The following is a 17,000-nucleotide window of genomic DNA, read 5'->3' as shown; positions in this document are numbered from 1 at the left end:
TTAGCCAACCCCTTCTACACATACCTGTACGGTGGCCCTGACGGTAATCAGGGGAGCGTTCGCCTCCCAGCTCCTGAGCTTACGCAGCTAGCCACGGTGGATGATCTGCGTTTCTCCCGCGCCCCACTACTTCTGGGAGATGTTCCTCCTCCACCTACCCAGTCTGATCCACCACCAGCGGACTTTGCTAGCTCATCCCACCACCGCGAGGACAGCGTTCCACCATTCACATCATCCAATCCTCAGGGTGAGTTTGATCTCCCACCGATCTCTAATGAGCCCGATACCGCTGAATACAGGAGATGGATGGTCGAGTCGCAGCAGAATAACAATAGCTTGATGCGGAGGATCCTGACGACACTATCTCGCGGTTGCTGCCACCACACCACCACCGCCGCCGACCCAAGCCCACCGGTGAGACCACCATGTCGACGGCGCCACCTTGCCCGTTCGGAGAGCGAGAGCCCAGACGATTCCGACGTCTGATCACGGTTACACACACCATCATTGTTCTATCCGCCTTATTTTCTTTTCATTTTTATTGTTATCTTTATTTTTCTTCTTGTCTAGTTCTCTCTTTGGCTTATTTTCACACCAGAGACGGTGTGAAGTAAGTCCGGGGGAGGGTCACCTATGACATTTGTTTTCTTTATTTTTCTTTTTATTGAGTCAGTTTGTCATGTGAGTCGAACCAAAACTTGTGGGAATCAGGACCGAAATCTGTGATGTTTTTAACCATTTGTGAGTTTGACCGTTTTTCCTAGTGACCATTGTTGCAGAACTAAGAGTACAGAGACGAGCTAATACCTCTTCACATTCAGACCCTTCTCCTGGCCAGAAAAGCTTCATCCCAATAAGGTTTCACCGGAAAGACTTAGACTCTACTTTATTGGAACCTAACCGGATTTAAATTCTTCTCGTTTTGGGCATTCGGATAGGGAACGTGTCACATATTCAGGACTTCTTATTCATTTTACCAATCTTGCTGATCCTGAATAGCTAGCTCATTTTAAGTTAGTACCCACCCCGAGCCTAACCTCCTTTCAAACCACTTGCACTTGTATTTTTGTTTTCTCATTCTGTGCAGCTATGTGCAAAACGGTCGGGGAGAGCAGGACTGACACAATCTCTAACTCGCTCTTGCTGGAGAACCAAAGAGGAAAGAGCCGGACGGACAGAGCACGTGCTCCAACCCAGCGAGCACCTGCTCCGAAATCATATACATCCGAGTCCGCGAGTTGTTTTGAGCAGAGAGAGAGCCTAGGATACGGTCCGCATGCTCCAGGGACAATATCAGAAGAAGATCCCCCATCATCCTTCATATGTCATCAAAAAAAAAAAAAAAAAAAAAAAAAAAAAAAAAAACACTTAAGGATGATGGAAAGGGACCAGAGCTAGTGTTACACACCCCCGAGCATGCGTTGTACCCTGAGGAGAAAAGAGAGGCTGAGTTTAAGAAGATAAGAAGAGGAGAGTGATTAGAGGTTGTGGACATCAATGAGTCCACTCTCCTTTACCATTTTGTGCGATATCCTGCATCTCTTTCGAAGTAATGGTAACCCCTAAACACTCTATAGCTCCACCATTAAAACAGCCTTTTATCTACCAAGCCTTGATTTCACTAGCTTAGTGCCCTTAATGAGAAGCTCACGCTAATTTTAATTGAATGTAAAGAGTCTTTGTCTGGAAAGTGATCTTTTTCTGGGTTTGATTGCCAATTATGGTTCTGGTTTTGGAGATGTTTGCTGGAGAAGTTTTTGGTATAGCTTGTTCTAACACATGTGGTCTGCAGGTCATGGTCTACTCACGGTTTCTGAGATTTTTGCGAGTTCCCACCTTGGCTCTCTTGGCGCTTGGTTTGAGTTTGTTTGAGGACAAACAAAGATCTAAGTCCGGGGGAGTTGATATGTTACGGTTTTGACTCACTTTGACCCCGTTTATTTGATAGTTTTGTAGTTGTTTGAGTCATTTTCAGGTTATAATACGAGGCTAGGAAGCTAAAAGCAAGGATTGGAACAGCAGGAGCAATCGGAGCAGAAAGGAGTTGAATTGGAGCAGAAAAGCTGATTTTAGACCCAGGAGCACATGCTCCCGATTTCCGAGCACATGCTCCCAACTCTACGGATTCATGACGACACGTGGCAAGCATCTAGGCGCCGATTCCCTGCCTAATTCCCCTTATTTTAGGCGATCCTTTGTGAGAGAAAGAGGGAGGAGATCGATTTTTAATAGGGAGATTTGATTTGGATTCTTTCCTTATTTTTCTCTACTTGTATGCTATTTAACCTAGGGTTTTTAGGAGAGAATATACTTCCTTTCTTTTGGTTTTGGAGAGCGACGTTTTTGGTGAGAGGAGAAGAGTGGCTACTTTGTGAAGCAATCTCTGAACCCTTTTTATTTTTATGTCATTGAATTTCTCATCTTTTGCTATGATTCATTTCTCTATGTCTGAGTAGTTTTCTTTGCTAGATTAGGGGTTTCAAAAGGGGTTTCATGGGTTAGCAACAGGACACAAATAGGACTTTATATAATCGATTGACTTCACTATTGTTAGACTTAATGCTTAGGTTGATTTGATCACCCAATCTATGATTCTAGGTTTATCTATTCATCAAAGGTGTAATAGGTTGCTAGAAAAGACATTAGTGGGCAAATTATCCTAGACCTGCGAAAGTTGATGTGTAGGTGATTTGTGAACTTATCATTCCTCTTCTTTAATGCTTGTCTGCGATTCTGGGCTCAAACGACAGTTTAGGGTTTATGGACCGCCGAGCATGTGCTCCGGATGTCTGAGCACGTGCTCCGCGTTTCCGCACAAAATCGATCAGATAGAGTTATTGATGCCACGACAGTGGATCAGTTTATATTTATGTTTGAGTTCTAGACTGGTACTTAATCTATGCCCTGAATAGTTGTTTAGTTGTTGTCTCTGAAATTCCCGAGAATTACCCCTGATCTAGTGTCTTGCTTATTGCCTTTTTATACCGTTTTAATCGCGTTACTGTTACCAAAAAACCCAACTTTGAATTGTCTTAGCTTGAAATTGAACCAATAGAACCATAGAGTAAAACTTGGTCTTCGTGGGATTCGACCCCTAAGTACTACTTCTTTGCTGTGCACTTGCAGTAGGAAAATAGGGTTTAAAACTCTGTGTATCAATACACTATCATACCATATAGGCATATACCTCTGTTTAATTATAGAAAACAAAACTAAGTGTTTTAAAATTTTATATTTTATCTAATAATAACTTTAATGTAATTAAGTTATAAATTGTATAAAACGTAAGAAGAAGAAAATACATTCTAAACAAAATTATAAATTAATTAGATAAAATTTAGTTAATTGAAAATTTGAAAACTAAATAAATTAAAAATCTATACTAATAAAAAGTAGGAGATATAAGCTCCTAAGGCTGTCCACATAGGATTTTAAACAACCAATAGAAATTTGACATATCACTTATTAACATTTTATACAATTTCCAGAATTTTCTATATTAAAAATTATTTTAAACAACCTATCATGATTTGACATGTCATTCATTAACATTTTTTAAATTTACAGAATTTTTTAGAAAAAGAAAAATTTTAAATTTATGGAAATCAAAGAACTAAGCACAATATCCCACATCGGCAAGAAATTTTTTAGACAATGGTTCAGAACCAATAGAAATAAGATTAATATGCTTCCAACAACGAATGAGCAGGAAAGCTTGATTTATCATGCGTCCAAGTTTAAAAGTTTAAATACGGTTACGGTTCAAGCGGTTACTGTTATATATGGTTACAGTTATTTGATAATATGATACGGTTGATATTATTTGATGATATAATATAACTGATATTATTTATTTATAATTAATATGTTCTTATAGTGTACTTATATTTCTATATATCATATGATTCATATTAAATAAATAATTATTAGTATATTTTATTATGTTTTTAAAATATTATAAACCAAGTAAAGATTTTGGTTTGAGAAGTTTCTAAACGCGTGGATCTAAAACCAAATAAGTATATGGATAAAATTGTCAATAATTGGGTGCATTTGTTGACTATGGTGGTAATCATGAATTTCACAAATTTTATGAGAAAAGAAATGATTTTGTTCTTGGAGTTTGATGGGTTAACCAGTTGTGTGGTAGTCTAAAAAAAGTTTTTCAGTGGAAGAATGTGAAGAAGTTGACGAGAAAGAAGAAGAAAAAGAGTATAACGAAGAACCAAACGGTAAAAGTTACGGTGACAATTAACACAAAATTTGACAATTAAAATGACAAGAAATAATATGAAGAATAAGAAAACATTGAATAAAAAACACGAAAACATAGGTGGTAGCGATCAATTAAATATGAAAACGAGTTAAATTCATGATTATAAAACTAGATATTTATTTGTTTAAAATTTTAAAAAATGTATTTTGTTTGATAGATTAAATATATATATGTAACTAATTTTTGTATTTTGTAAATGTACAGTATTTTGCATCTATATATTATGTAGTGTCCAATTTCTATGTTTTAGGTGTATACCGTGTATTTTTTATAATATAGGACAAACGATATCATACCGTTTCTTAAATATTTAAATCGTGGAGAAGTGTTTTTTTTTAGTTTTAACTGTAGAGATAGTATTATTTTAATTATATTGTAGTTTTTCAATAGTATCAGTACAATATAAATGGCTTTCTATATTTGTTAGTTTCATATATACATAATCTAACAATTTAGTATATTTAGTTTATATGTGCAATGAAAATAAAAGTAAATTAGTTTTTTTTATATGAATTATACTAATTGCTTACTTTTATAAACTTTAATTAACTGATTAAAAATATGTGTATATAATATGTTATCTAGAGCATCTCTCACTTTTGGTAAGTATAAAACATATTCATCATTTTTTTAAGTGTATACTGTATAAAGTTCATTTATAGAGTTATTAATTTACTGATTCTTAAGCAAAACCACAAAAAAAAAATTTGGTACCAAGAAAATATATTGATTTATCAAGATTTAATTTTTATTAATTTATCACTAATTTTAACTTTAATTTATATACATAGTTTAAAATATGGAGTAAATTCTTAGATAAAGTATAAAACATTCATCATTTTCATAAAATTGCTTGGAAAATTTGTCAATTGTTATCACACAATTTATTATAAATTTCCAAATTATATATTACCAAATGAAGATTATAATGGAGAAACCAAATTGGTGGTTACTTAAAAAAAGGAAAATGACAATCTTTATATTTAAAGTAAAAAAAAATTAAAAAGAGAAAATCTTCTTCAATTAGATTCCAAATTTGATATTGTTTAAAATAAAAAAAAATGTAAAATTTAATGCCAATGGCATTACTTGTAAATATGTATGAACTTCAGGATTTATTTCAATAAATGTCTCCAAAAATGTATATATAGATTGTTTCGTTTTTCTGGTGGTCAAAGAAAATGGTTTAGGATATGTGAGGTCATCAGTTTGATTTGCCTCGCCTGGACGTCAAGTTAAATTTATGATTTTTTTATCAGATTTGATTTTATAACACAACTGATTTTTATATTTTAAAAAATTATGTATCTGAAATTTTTTAATTTTAATTTTTTTTATAAGATAATATTTTATTACCGTAATCAATCATATATAATTTTTATCAAAATATATCAAATAAACACACGCGTAGCGTGGATTCAGAACCTAGTATTATTTAAAATATATATTAATTTATAATTTAGTCGTAGGGATGAAAACGTAGTTATATTTTTTAAAGAAATGGGTTTGATTTGAAAGAGCGTGGGGGAAAGTGGAGTAAGCAAAAATATTAGTAAAGATAGTAATATCTTCTCAGATCTGCATGTGTTTAAAACTTTGAAGTTTAGTAATTAAAAACGCTACACCTATAGTAGCTATATGTGCAAAACCTGCGTGTATAAATACTGGTTACACTTACTGATATTTTTTCCATACAGTTGCATTTAGATCAAATATAAAACTACAAAAACCCAAAAAATCATGAAGCCAATGTTTTACTTCCTTGTTGCCTTAACAGCAGTTTTGGCCGCCACTATTGCAAACGCACAACCTGTTCTCGACATCGATGGCGACATCATATTTGACGGAAGTTACTATGTTCTTCCCGTCATCCGCGGCCAGGGGGGCGGCCTTACTCTCGCCGGACGCGGTGATCAGCCATGTCCTCTCGACATCGTGCAGGAATCATCCGAGGTTGACGAGGGCATTCCCGTAAAATTCTCAAACTGGAGGTCTAGAGTTGGGTTCGTTCCCGAATCCGAGAACCTGAACATCGAGACGGACGTCGCAGCCACCATCTGCGTCCAGTCAACCTACTGGTGGGTTGATACGAAGGCCAAGTTTCGCGTGACGGCTGGTCCGAAGCCAGAAGAAGAGTCGTTGCTGAGTTTCTTCCAGATCCAGAATGTTTACGACCATTATTACCAGTTTGCGTTTTGTCCTAGTGGTCCTAAGGGATGCTACGATGTCGGGATATTTGTGGATGAAAATGGCGTCCGACGTTTGGCTTTAACCAAGAGGAGTGACAATACGCCATTCTTGGTTATGTTCAAGAAAGCAAATGTGCAAGAGATCTCCTCCAAGACCAAGACTATGTTTATCTGAGAGAGAAAATGATTACTAAATTCAGTCATAACTTAATTAGACTGCTAATAAAGAACTCTCACTGAGTTACTGTGTTTCTCTTTGTTCATCAAATTTGGAATAAAACACATTTCCTCTGTTTCGTTTAAGTTTTCTTGTCTAGTTTAAGATTCAAAAAATTGGATATTAATTAATGGGACAGTAATTTGTCTCCCCCTTTTTGGTTGTTTATAGATGGATGGAAACATTTTAACAACCACATGTATAAAAAGTCAATGATCTAACTAGACAAAATTTCTACAAATGATAAAACGTGATCCATGCAGATATTGTCATAGTAAAAACTGTTGAAGGAAACTGTGAAAAATCAATGTTTATGATGTTAACTTCATTAGAAGAATTTTTATGTTTATTGTAATGAATACTATATAACTCTATGATTTTGTGTTAGTTTCCGGGATTCTGCTTCTGGATTTCTTGTGCTACTCTACTCATAGAAAACATTTTTTTTTTTTTATAAGATCATATTTTCGAGAAATTAAAGTTGCCAATATCGAGAAAGAATTATTTTTTTATCACACGAGCGTATGTATACTTTGGCGTCTCCCACATTGAAATCAAAAGTTTAATTCCTGGTGTTTATCCTTATACACTATAAAATTGAAATTATATATTGAATATCTACCGAGATAAAGACAGATACATGACATGTATGGGTTAGAATCAAAGCATTATCATTAATTTCGATTACGTGTCCGTTTTGGTTGGTTTAATCAAATTGAGCTGCAATAAACACTAAAAAGGCATAAAAGAATCTTGGTTTGCATTCTTTGCAAAATTTCTATATCTGATAGATAATGCAGTTAAAACCATCGGACGAAATATAACCGTTTAAAAAAATTATGGAATTGTAAGTTGCACTACAAGAAAACAGGCAAATAGCGACTGCACTATTAGTCACTATTTAGTCGCTAAACGGTGTGTTACGACTAAATAGCGACTAAAACTAGTAGTCGTAAATCGAGAGTCGCTAAAATAAATAGTCGTAAAATTAGTCGCCAAATAGCGACTACATTACGACTATTTTGCGTAGTCGTAAATTTAGTCATAATATAGTCACTAAATTTAGCGACCACGTTACGACTATTTTACGACAACGCAAAATAGTCATAATGTAGTCACCAAATTTAGTGACTAATTAACGACTAATTACTGACTATAGTTGTATTCAAGTATTTATACATTATTGTATTTATACAGTATTTATACAAATTACATATATTTTATTAATTGTTTTAAATATATTTAAATTATGAATAATGTTTTAAAACATTATTTTTTGAGTACTATATTTATTATTATAAACCATGATTACAAAAAAATTGTATTACAAAATAAAATTAAAAATCATAACTAAAAATAAGAATAGATGAAAAACTACATAATAAATGGTTTGTAGCACATTCTCAATTGCTTTGTATTCCATCATTGAAGCCTAGGTAGTTCCCATTAATGTTCCAAGAGCAACTCATTTCTTCAGAACAAACAAACAAAAAATGTATCATGGGGACTCATTTCCCATTATCAATATAACACAATTTCAAAATCGAGACTAGAAATGAGAAACAATCGGGACAAGCAATTCACTATAACTAACATGTCTTCTAGCTTAAAAACGTGAGTGTGAGTAAGAAGATCGACAATGGTGACTCAAGTTAAAGAGTGCATATAAAACAGGTGTCTAGAGATCGGTATTACCAAATAACTCTTGACAAATTCAACAAAAAGCCTCACAAAAATTACAACAGAGGCTTCTAAACAAATGACTCTTTGACAGATTTAATAAAAGTCTCACAACAATAAGTAGCAAAGTATATATATTGTACCTTAATAGCGAAAGATACAATAGGATAAGAAAATGTCTTAACCAATGAAAGTTTACCTTACGCTCTGAAATAAAGTTGTACATCATGAGCTCTGTCTAAGAGTGTGCTTGGCTGTGGCTTTCTCTGTAAGCCAAACATCATCTTCGACCTAAGAACAATAGGACACTGAATCAGATGGTTTACGCATGCAACAATGTGACTTCAAAGAATTGAAGAGTAATACAAGAGTAATAAAATAAACATAAGGGTTTTACCTATCTTCTTCCAGCCAACCGCTTTCAAGCTTCTCCAAATCCAGTCTATTGATCACAAACAACAAAATAATATAGTAAACAAAAATCACATGTTCAAACCATAAGCTTCAAAGACACAAACACAAACACCAACACACACACATACCAGATTTTATCATATAAAATCACCAAAACTGAGGTGACTCTGTGAAAGAAGTGATATGCTTTTAGAGAGCTTAGTTTGAGTACCTTCGGTGACTTTGGTGACACTGAGGAGAGCCGAGTTGAGCCTTAAGTTCTTTAAGCCACAAGACTCAACCAAAACAGCTGACACTTGATCTGAGAGAAACCCACCAAAGAAAGCAAAAAAAAAACAAAACAATTTTGCACATAAGTACTCAAGAATTCTGAAAAGATGAAATAACAAAGCAGTTCCAGGATTTTTGAAAGAAAAGAAACCCACCTCCATGGAGACCAAAACAGATGGAGCTAGACATTTGAAAGAAATGACAAGAGATATACCCGCGTGGCAACAAAGCTATTGATGCGCTACTCCTTCCCTCACTTCTCCTTCATCATTCTTCTACTTCTTATCCTCCCTCATCTGCAATCACACAGGGGATGAGAAACGCGAAAAGGCAACTAAGTGGATCACATCAGCATTGGCTACCGATATCAAGCAGATAAATCAAACTCGTTTTCAGCAGAATCAAAGTGAAAATCTATGCTCCTACAGCGGAACAAGAAAAAAAAAAAAAAAAAAGGGATAACAAATGAAAGCAACTACTAAGCCTTCAAGAACGTCGGAGAGGATAGGTGTGAGAGCAAAAGAGAACTTGACCCATTGTTGCTTGATAGAAAAATTGATTCTTTAGTCGACCCAAGTTTTCGGCTGTGCGCCGGAGAAGCACACGACTTGAATCGAAGCAGATCTTTCCCGGTTTTGAGATCCCAACTTCTAATTTCGTCGATAAATCCACGGCTTAGCTTTTTCGTCTTCTATGCCGTCTTCCTCCGCTTCACCTCTCAGCTTCTGCTTCTTATATGTCGTCTTCAAACCAATTCGAAGATTAAGGTCATTACAAACGTAGACCAGAAACCCTAATCCCAAAATCAGATTTAAAGGGGGAAATAGAGATAGAACAAACTAACCTTCTCCCACGGAAACCAGTTTCCCTTCTAGATCTGGAGATACGGTCGGAGGTTTGGCCGGACAGAGTCATCGCGATTCGAAGAAATGAGAGTGAGAGTTTCTCCGAAAGAGTTTCGAGAGTGATGATGATTTTTTTTTTCTAAGTGTAGTGTGAGGAATAGAGGCACAGGTTGGTGAAGGTTTCTTTGTTTGTTGATTTTTATTTCTTTTTTTTGTTGGCCAATTTTCAATTCATATCAAAATCCAAAGTGGTACAAAAGCCTCTCAAAGCCCAGACTAAATGATATAGTTTTATGTTTTTTTTTTATCAACAATTAGTTTCAGATTTTACAATGACTAATTTAATAAATTTTATAAGTAAATAGTTTTTGGAAGTATTAAATTATATATATACACTAAATAGTTTTAGATTAGATTTAATTTTATACACATAATGGTTATATTTTGGTTAAATGGTTTATAATTTAATTTCTATATACTATACATTATAAAAGTTTAAAATTTAAGATATAAGGTTTAAAGTACAGGGTTTGGTGTATAGGTTTATGATTTGGGGTTAAGTTTTGAATTTATGAATTATGAATTAATTTCTAAGATTTAGAGTTTATGATTTAGGTCTTGGGGTTTGGTTAAGGGTTTGGGATTAAATTTTGAAAATTATGATTTTCTTAAATAGCGACTGATATGCGACTTCTTAGCGACCGTTTACTATAAGTCGCATATTAGTCGCTAAATTGGTGACTATTTAGCAACTACATATTTTGGTGTGCAATATAGTCATAAAATAGTCGCTAAATTACGACTAAACTAGCGACTAACATATGCAGTCGTTAAAAAATGACTAATATATGACCAAATATTTGTAGTCGTAAAATAGTCGCTAAATAGTCACTACTTAGTCGCCAAAAATGACGACTACATATATAGTCGCCAATTGTAGTCGTAAAATCCATGTTTTCTTGTAGTGTTGTTAGGAACAGAAAAAATTGAAAACGTACTAAATTAAACTAGAATTCTCATACATTTAATTTAACAATAAAAATTTCAAGATCCAAATTCCGCACGCCGCGACGTAGTGATCTCGACTCTAAAACTAAGAGCGTAGTTTTATTATAGCTCTAGGTACAGTAGACAAACTCTACACGTTGGTCAATCACTTGGTGCTGGTCCGAATGTCTTATCCGTGGTGATGAGTACTCAGAAAAGTTATTTTTAAGAGATTTAATTTGTCCAACTTCAAATAAAATTAGTTAAAAACTTTGACAAAACTGAGCTTAAACAAAATAATAATACACAAATCAAAGAAACGTGTGTAGAATGTTGGAAAATATGATCATGATCATCTTCTCAATGTGTAGTAACGCTAAAAAAAATCATAAAAAATATTGAGAGTTTAAAGTTTACAAGCTAAAGCATACACTAGCAATCAAAGCGGCCGCCTCGCCTAGTCACCATTGGCTATAGTGTTTACTTTACTATAAATAAGTGTCACATAAACCCCATATCTTCTTCATCCACAAAAATAACCATTAATTGGCTATAATTATCCCAAAAACTACCAAAAGCCATGAATCCTACGCTTTGCTTGGTTCTTGCCTTAACCGCAGTGCTGGCTACGAACGCTTATGGTGCGGTTCTCGACATCGACGGAAACATCATATTCCGCGGTAGTTACTACGTTCTCCCAGTCATCCGTGGCCGAGGCGGCGGGTTGACTCTATCAGGCCGCGGTGGCGAGCTATGTCCTCTCGATATCGTGCAGGAATCTCAAGAACTCGATGAAGGCAATCCCGTAAAATTCTCAAACTGGAGGCCTAGAGTTGCGTTCGTTCCCGAATCACAGGACCTCAACATCCAAACAGACGTCGAAGCCACGATATGCTTCCAGTCAACCTACTGGCGGGTGGGTGAGTTCGACGAGGAGAGGAAGCAATACTTCATTGTGGCTGGTCTTAAACCAGAAGGGTTCGGACAGGATTCTTCCAAGAGTTTCTTCAAGATAGAGAAATCTGGAGATGATGCGTATAAGTTTGTGTTCTGTCCTAGCACTTGTGACTCTGGCTGTCCAAAATGCAGCGATGTCGGGATATTCGAGGATGAACTCGGCGTTAGGCGTTTGGCTTTAAGCGATGAGCCGTTCTTGGTTATGTTCAAGAAAGCTAACGTGACCGAAGTTTCGTCCAAGACTATGTGAATGTGAGAGAGGACAAGTCTCACTCTTTACTTTGACTAATAGTAATACTAATAATAAAACCTCTCTGTTTTCTTGAAAACGAATGAAAAACCTTATCTCTTGTTTTTCTAGCCAGTAGCTTAATAATATTCACGTCACAATATCATCATCACAAGGTATGTAATAAAATTTCGTGGTCAACGATTGGAAATGGGTACGAACCGGAATATTTCGGTTTAATACATTAATCAAAACGGTTAGCTATTCAAACAGATGGGCCTCTTTTGGGCCGTGAGTTGGCACAGTACAAATTGGAATTTACGGTTTTATCAGTAACAGTCAACGGTTTCATAAATCTCTGGACCTAAACAAAAGGTTTTTCGTGGTGACCAAAATAATCGTCTACCCGATCTCTCTGATTCTTCCATTGTCAAATCTTTTAGCCTTTTGTCTCCTAACGAAAATGGCGGAATCGATCAGCTCAGGTACATCCTTCTTCCTTACTTCTTAAGCTTTCCGAGTTGCAAATCTGAATTGAAGCTTTCCTATGTCGTCGACATTTGTATGATGGAATCTACGAGTGAATTGTTACGGAAGTAAAAGTGAATTGTTAAGGAAGTATAGTGATTAGTGATTAGATTTCGCCAAAACCCTAGTCTTTAATTTCGCAGCGGTTGTTTTTGAATTGTGCAGATGTTTCGTCGATGTGTGACAAATCCGCCAAAATCTACGTCGCAGGTCATCGCGGATTGGTTGGATCTGCCATAGTCCGCAAGCTTCAGGAGCTTGGTTTCACCAATCTCGTTCTAAGAACACACGCTGAGCTTGATCTCACTCGTCAAGCTGATGTTGAATCCTTCTTTGCTCAGGAGAAGCCAGTTTATGTAATCCTAGCAGCTGCTAAAGTTGGTGGGATTCACGCTAACAACACTTACCCTGCTGATTTCATTGGTGTCAATCTCCAGATTCAGACCAATGTGATCCACTCTGCTTATGAGCACGGCGTGAAGAAGCTTCTCTTCCTTGGATCTTCCTGCATTTACCCTAAATTTGCTCCTCAGCCGATACCTGAGTCTGCTTTGTTAACCGCACCGCTTGAACCAACTAATGAGTGGTATGCTATTGCTAAGATCGCTGGGATCAAGACTTGTCAGGCTTATCGGATTCAGCATGGATGGGATGCTATCTCTGGGATGCCAACTAATCTCTATGGTCAGAATGACAATTTCCACCCGGAGAATTCGCATGTGCTTCCTGCTCTCATGAGGAGGTTTCATGAGGCAAAAGTGAATGGTGCTGAGGAAGTTGTGGTGTGGGGCTCTGGTAGTCCGTTAAGGGAGTTCTTGCACGTTGATGATTTGGCTGATGCTTGCGTTTTCTTGCTGGATCGGTACAGCGGGTTGGAGCATGTTAACATAGGAAGTGGTCAAGAAGTGACGATCAAAGAGCTGGCTGAGCTGGTGAAAGAGGTCGTTGGCTTTGAAGGGAAGCTCGGATGGGATTGCACTAAGCCAGATGGGACACCGAGAAAACTGATGGACAGCTCAAAGCTCGCATCTTTGGGTTGGACACCAAAGGTTTCTCTCAGAGATGGTCTTCTCCAGACTTATGATTGGTATTTGAAGAATGTGTGCAACCAGTAGTAAAATGCTTTCTCATATATACACAGCCCTGAGTCTCAGGTGAATCATCAGCTTCTCACCACAATGTGGTTTACCTTTTTTTGAGAGATTCAAGAAACTGCTTTTTATCTACATTGACTGAGGAATTTACATTGTCCAAGATAAGATTTGCCTATTGATAAAAACTTTGTTCACAGCTATTTTGGTTACCTTTGCAAGCTGCAACGCAGCATATACAGTATAAGAAAAGAACCAAATGACAGATAATGAATCTAGGCCCAATGGGCTAACAAAAGCCTTATTAAAAGATAGCGTGAACAAAACGCACCGCGATTCAAACGTGAAAATTAAAATAGTGATCCAAACAGAGCTCAAGCCCTAAACGTCCCCTTCGTCTCTCTCTCGAGTTCAGAGCCCCGCTCAAGTTTCCGATACGAAACTCATTTCAAATTAATTGTAATCAAATCTAAACACGGCGAAAAAATAACAAATCGCCGGTGAAATGCCTTCTCCTCCGGTGCCGGAGACGGTAGTGAGCAACCGCTTCGTAGCTTTTCTCATTTGGCAATCGATACCTTCATCAGCCATCTTCTTCTTCTTCAACCTTTTCCTCTTCTCAACCACTTCAATCATCTCCTTCTTCTTCACTTTCCTCGTCTTCCATACGTCGCAGCTTCTCTTCTCCGTCTCATTAGCTCTCCTCTCTTCTCCGACTCCAGATTCTCCTCTTTCTCCTTTCCGATTCGCTGTCGGCCTTCTCCGTCATCTCTCGGATCCCGAGTTCCGCCGCCGTGCTCGCGTGTCCTTGCGCATCGTGCTCTTCGTCTGCGCTACTTCCCTCGCTGGATTCTGCTCCACCGCTGTGTTTTGCTTGTCAAATGATTCGTATGGAGCGATTGGAAGAATAGGGTTTAGAGGATTTGTGACTGGGTTACTCTACGCCGTCCTTTTCGTATTTAAGCAGCGATGGGTTTTGGAGTTTCCGATTATTCAGGTTTTTGTGTCGTCTTTGCTGCTTGATTCATCAATTTTGTATCTTTGGCTGATTCTTACTTGTGTTTTTTTTTTTTCTTTTCTTTTTCTAAACAGCGTCCACCGTTCTTCAGCTTCAAGATTGGGCTTCCTTCTGCTGTAACACAAGCTCTGAAGCTATCAGGTGTGCTTTATGTGTTGTCAACCATAATGCTATTGTTTCTCCTAGACTGGTCGGGTGGGCTTGTGTCTGTATCGAGATTCTTGGGTGAGCAGGTCTTATCTTATGCCGGCAGTTTCTGCCTGATTCTCTCTTGGGAAATCACTCACCATATACATAAGGTTAGTTAAGTTTTTATTTGATGATTTGAATCGATTGATGTGATTGGTTGGTGATATATCCGTTTAGATTGGTGGGATAGTGTTTAGTCTGTCAAGTTCCCCGTAACTTTTTAAGTGAACTTAAGACTGTAGAAGAGTTAGAACTCACTCTCACTTGACCGATACAAAACTTATTTGAGAAAGAAACTGAAAAGCAACGGTAAGTTAGCTGTGTTTGCCATCAAATGTTGCAGTGATATTTTTTTTGGATCTAGTTTCCTTTATTCTTTGTGTTTTCATGCTAAACAATTCCTACTTTGGGAGCCCATGTCCAGGCCAAACACTTGCTGCTTATCCTTTTCAGTCTATAGATGTTTTTGTAAACTAATAGAAAGTTGTATGAATATGCATACATGATACGTGTATATGCCTTTTTGTATGTCCTACTACTTTGACCATTGTTGAGGGAGACAAGGAATTTATTCATCAACTTGTTTACATTCCCTGGATAGCTTATCCTGCAATAAACACTATGAAGAATCATCGATGAGTTTTGTTCTGTGTGTCACTTCTCACTGAATCAAGGAAGCATAAACTTTAGCTGCTTTTTCCAGGTTCTAGATGCAAAAGAAGTTAGTTACAATTGTGGTTTTCTTTCCAGGTTCTGCACACTAAACGGTTCAGTTTTGCTCCTCCAAAAGGATCTGCTGCAGCTGAAACGAATCCAAGCGAACCTCTTCTTACTGCTTTAGAAGGGAGTACTCCAGGTTCCCTTGAGCACTCTCTTGCATACCTTGATCTCTACATGGTGTCTCAGAATAATGTCGACACATGGCGTCGTGCTGCCTTTTTTGAGGAGTCCACCGAGACTTACAAAAGAGTAATCACTCTCTGCTTGAGACCTTTGGAAGAGCTTGCCTGCAACTTATCTTCTGGGCTAGACCACACGTTTACTGAAACACCACCAACCGAGTCATATATCGACCCAAAATTTGGCGAATCACTTAAGTCTTTCCAGGTAAAGCGCAGTTCAGATTTAAGCCCTTTTCTATGTGATAATATCGTCAGGTAGCTGTAACCAGATTATGTCTGCTCTACGTGTGGTATTTGCAGCTTTATGCATGGTGTGCTCAAACATCTGCATCTCTGACTTCAATCTCTCACAAGGAAGACAGGCTTGGAGTAGCACAATTATCTGGTGGGAACACTGATGTTGTCTCGACGCTTCTATCACTTTTGCTAGCTATTGAAACATTTATGGGGAAGAAGACTAATCTTCAATCGCCTCAACAACTGATGGGACCTGCTAGTATCAAATGGGCGACCTCGAGTATGGTCAGAAAAGATGTTAAACCCATCAAAAGGAGTATTGGCGCAATGTACTCTTACGCGTATGCAGCTGTAGATGTTTTGAAGATATCGATATACCAGATTCTGTCTACATTCCGCGACGAAATGATTAACAGCGACAGAGCCGGACTTCTTGGTAGAGATTGGATCGGAAGCAAGAAACCACCTTTTGGAACAAACGACATGTTGCTGCAGAAACTTAAGCTCTTCCTCGAGGTCCAAGCTTGATGGAAGATTAGAGAAATGTCTCCATTAAATGCGGTAACAAGTATCATGATTTCTGAGCTGGAGAAGTAAAGGAACTAGAGTTGTTTTTTGTTTGGTACCTGATAAAGCCTTTGTATTGAAAAATGAAAATCCCTCGATTTTGTTAGAGTTTGGGATTGATCTCCTTATTGATGAGCTACAAAAGTTTATAAGAATGAAACTTTATTGTTAAGTTTTGCAGCTTGAATTTTGCAGAAACCTCTCTGTATGTGTGTAAGTGACTAGTCCCTTTGTAAACACTTGAAAGTTCCAATAACTATCGCATTTAACGACGAACGTCTGTAATGGGCCAGAAATTGAGGCCCATGGTCCAAAAAACAGATCGCGACGCATAGTAAAATCGAACGGAAGAGAGAGATAGTATTATTAAAGGAAGAGAGATCTGGGCCGTTGGATGATGATTA

At 37.0% G+C, this 17,000-nt stretch overlaps 4 protein-coding genes and 1 long non-coding RNA gene across 7 annotated transcripts; 4 read left to right on the top strand and 1 right to left on the bottom strand.

Annotated features, from left to right (window-relative positions):
- Window positions 1-5,869: 5,869 nt before the first annotated feature.
- LOC104702025 (kunitz trypsin inhibitor 4) lies at window positions 5,870-6,768 on the top strand. The gene has a single exon (XM_010417820.3). It carries the CDS (start codon window positions 6,017-6,019, stop codon window positions 6,638-6,640), a length of 624 nt encoding a protein of 207 aa, XP_010416122.1. The 5' UTR covers window positions 5,870-6,016; the 3' UTR covers window positions 6,641-6,768.
- Window positions 6,769-8,082: 1,314 nt separating this feature from the next.
- On the bottom strand, window positions 8,083-10,333 carry LOC104702024 (uncharacterized). 3 transcript variants are annotated; one of them, XR_753924.3, is made up of 7 exons: window positions 9,891-10,333; window positions 9,580-9,789; window positions 9,202-9,342; window positions 8,988-9,077; window positions 8,760-8,804; window positions 8,562-8,653; window positions 8,083-8,153 (listed from the first exon to the last, which is right to left on the bottom strand). It is a non-coding gene; the product is annotated as an uncharacterized LOC104702024 (long non-coding RNA). The 3 variants fall into 3 exon arrangements; XR_015562375.1 differs by having other exon boundaries at window positions 8,905-9,077; window positions 9,891-10,111; XR_015562376.1 differs by having other exon boundaries at window positions 9,261-9,342; window positions 9,891-10,111.
- A 1,125-nt stretch (window positions 10,334-11,458) lies between these two features.
- LOC104702020 (kunitz trypsin inhibitor 4) lies at window positions 11,459-12,195 on the top strand. Its single transcript, XM_087459202.1, has one exon. The coding sequence runs from the start codon at window positions 11,459-11,461 to the stop codon at window positions 12,083-12,085; it is 627 nt and encodes a 208-aa protein (XP_087315328.1). The 3' UTR covers window positions 12,086-12,195.
- A 198-nt stretch (window positions 12,196-12,393) lies between these two features.
- On the top strand, window positions 12,394-13,886 carry GER1 (GDP-4-keto-6-deoxymannose-3,5-epimerase-4-reductase 1). Its single transcript, XM_010417816.3, has 2 exons — window positions 12,394-12,549; window positions 12,758-13,886. Exons 1-2 carry the CDS (start codon window positions 12,528-12,530, stop codon window positions 13,705-13,707), a joined length of 972 nt encoding a protein of 323 aa, XP_010416118.1. The 5' UTR covers window positions 12,394-12,527; the 3' UTR covers window positions 13,708-13,886.
- Window positions 13,887-14,015: 129 nt separating this feature from the next.
- Window positions 14,016-16,776, top strand: LOC104702023 (nucleoporin protein Ndc1-Nup protein). The gene is made up of 4 exons (XM_010417818.3): window positions 14,016-14,680; window positions 14,776-15,000; window positions 15,641-15,997; window positions 16,093-16,776. The coding sequence occupies exons 1-4, from the start codon at window positions 14,189-14,191 to the stop codon at window positions 16,555-16,557; spliced, it is 1,539 nt and encodes a 512-aa protein (XP_010416120.2). The 5' UTR covers window positions 14,016-14,188; the 3' UTR covers window positions 16,558-16,776.
- Window positions 16,777-17,000: the final 224 nt, after the last annotated feature.

The sequence above is a fragment of the Camelina sativa genome, chromosome 7 (assembly GCF_030686135.1).
Source record: "Camelina sativa cultivar CO46 ecotype springtype chromosome 7, ASM3068613v1".
NCBI lineage: Eukaryota > Viridiplantae > Streptophyta > Magnoliopsida > Brassicales > Brassicaceae > Camelina > Camelina sativa.
This window is presented reverse-complemented; position numbering and strand designations above follow the sequence as displayed.

Coding starts and splice junctions, on each gene's coding strand:
- LOC104702025 (XM_010417820.3), top strand. CDS start 6,017: ATGAAGCCAATGTTTTACTTCCTTGTTGCCTTAACAGCAGTTTTGGCC.
- LOC104702020 (XM_087459202.1), top strand. CDS start 11,459: ATGAATCCTACGCTTTGCTTGGTTCTTGCCTTAACCGCAGTGCTGGCT.
- GER1 (XM_010417816.3), top strand. CDS start 12,528: ATGGCGGAATCGATCAGCTCAG. Junction 12,550..12,757: donor GGCGGAATCGATCAGCTCAG/GTACATCCTTCT, acceptor TGAATTGTGCAG/ATGTTTCGTCGATGTGTGAC.
- LOC104702023 (XM_010417818.3), top strand. CDS start 14,189: ATGCCTTCTCCTCCGGTGCCGGAGACGGTAGTGAGCAACCGCTTCGTA. Junction 15,001..15,640: donor TCACTCACCATATACATAAG/GTTAGTTAAGTT, acceptor TTTTCTTTCCAG/GTTCTGCACACTAAACGGTT. Junction 15,998..16,092: donor AATCACTTAAGTCTTTCCAG/GTAAAGCGCAGT, acceptor TGGTATTTGCAG/CTTTATGCATGGTGTGCTCA.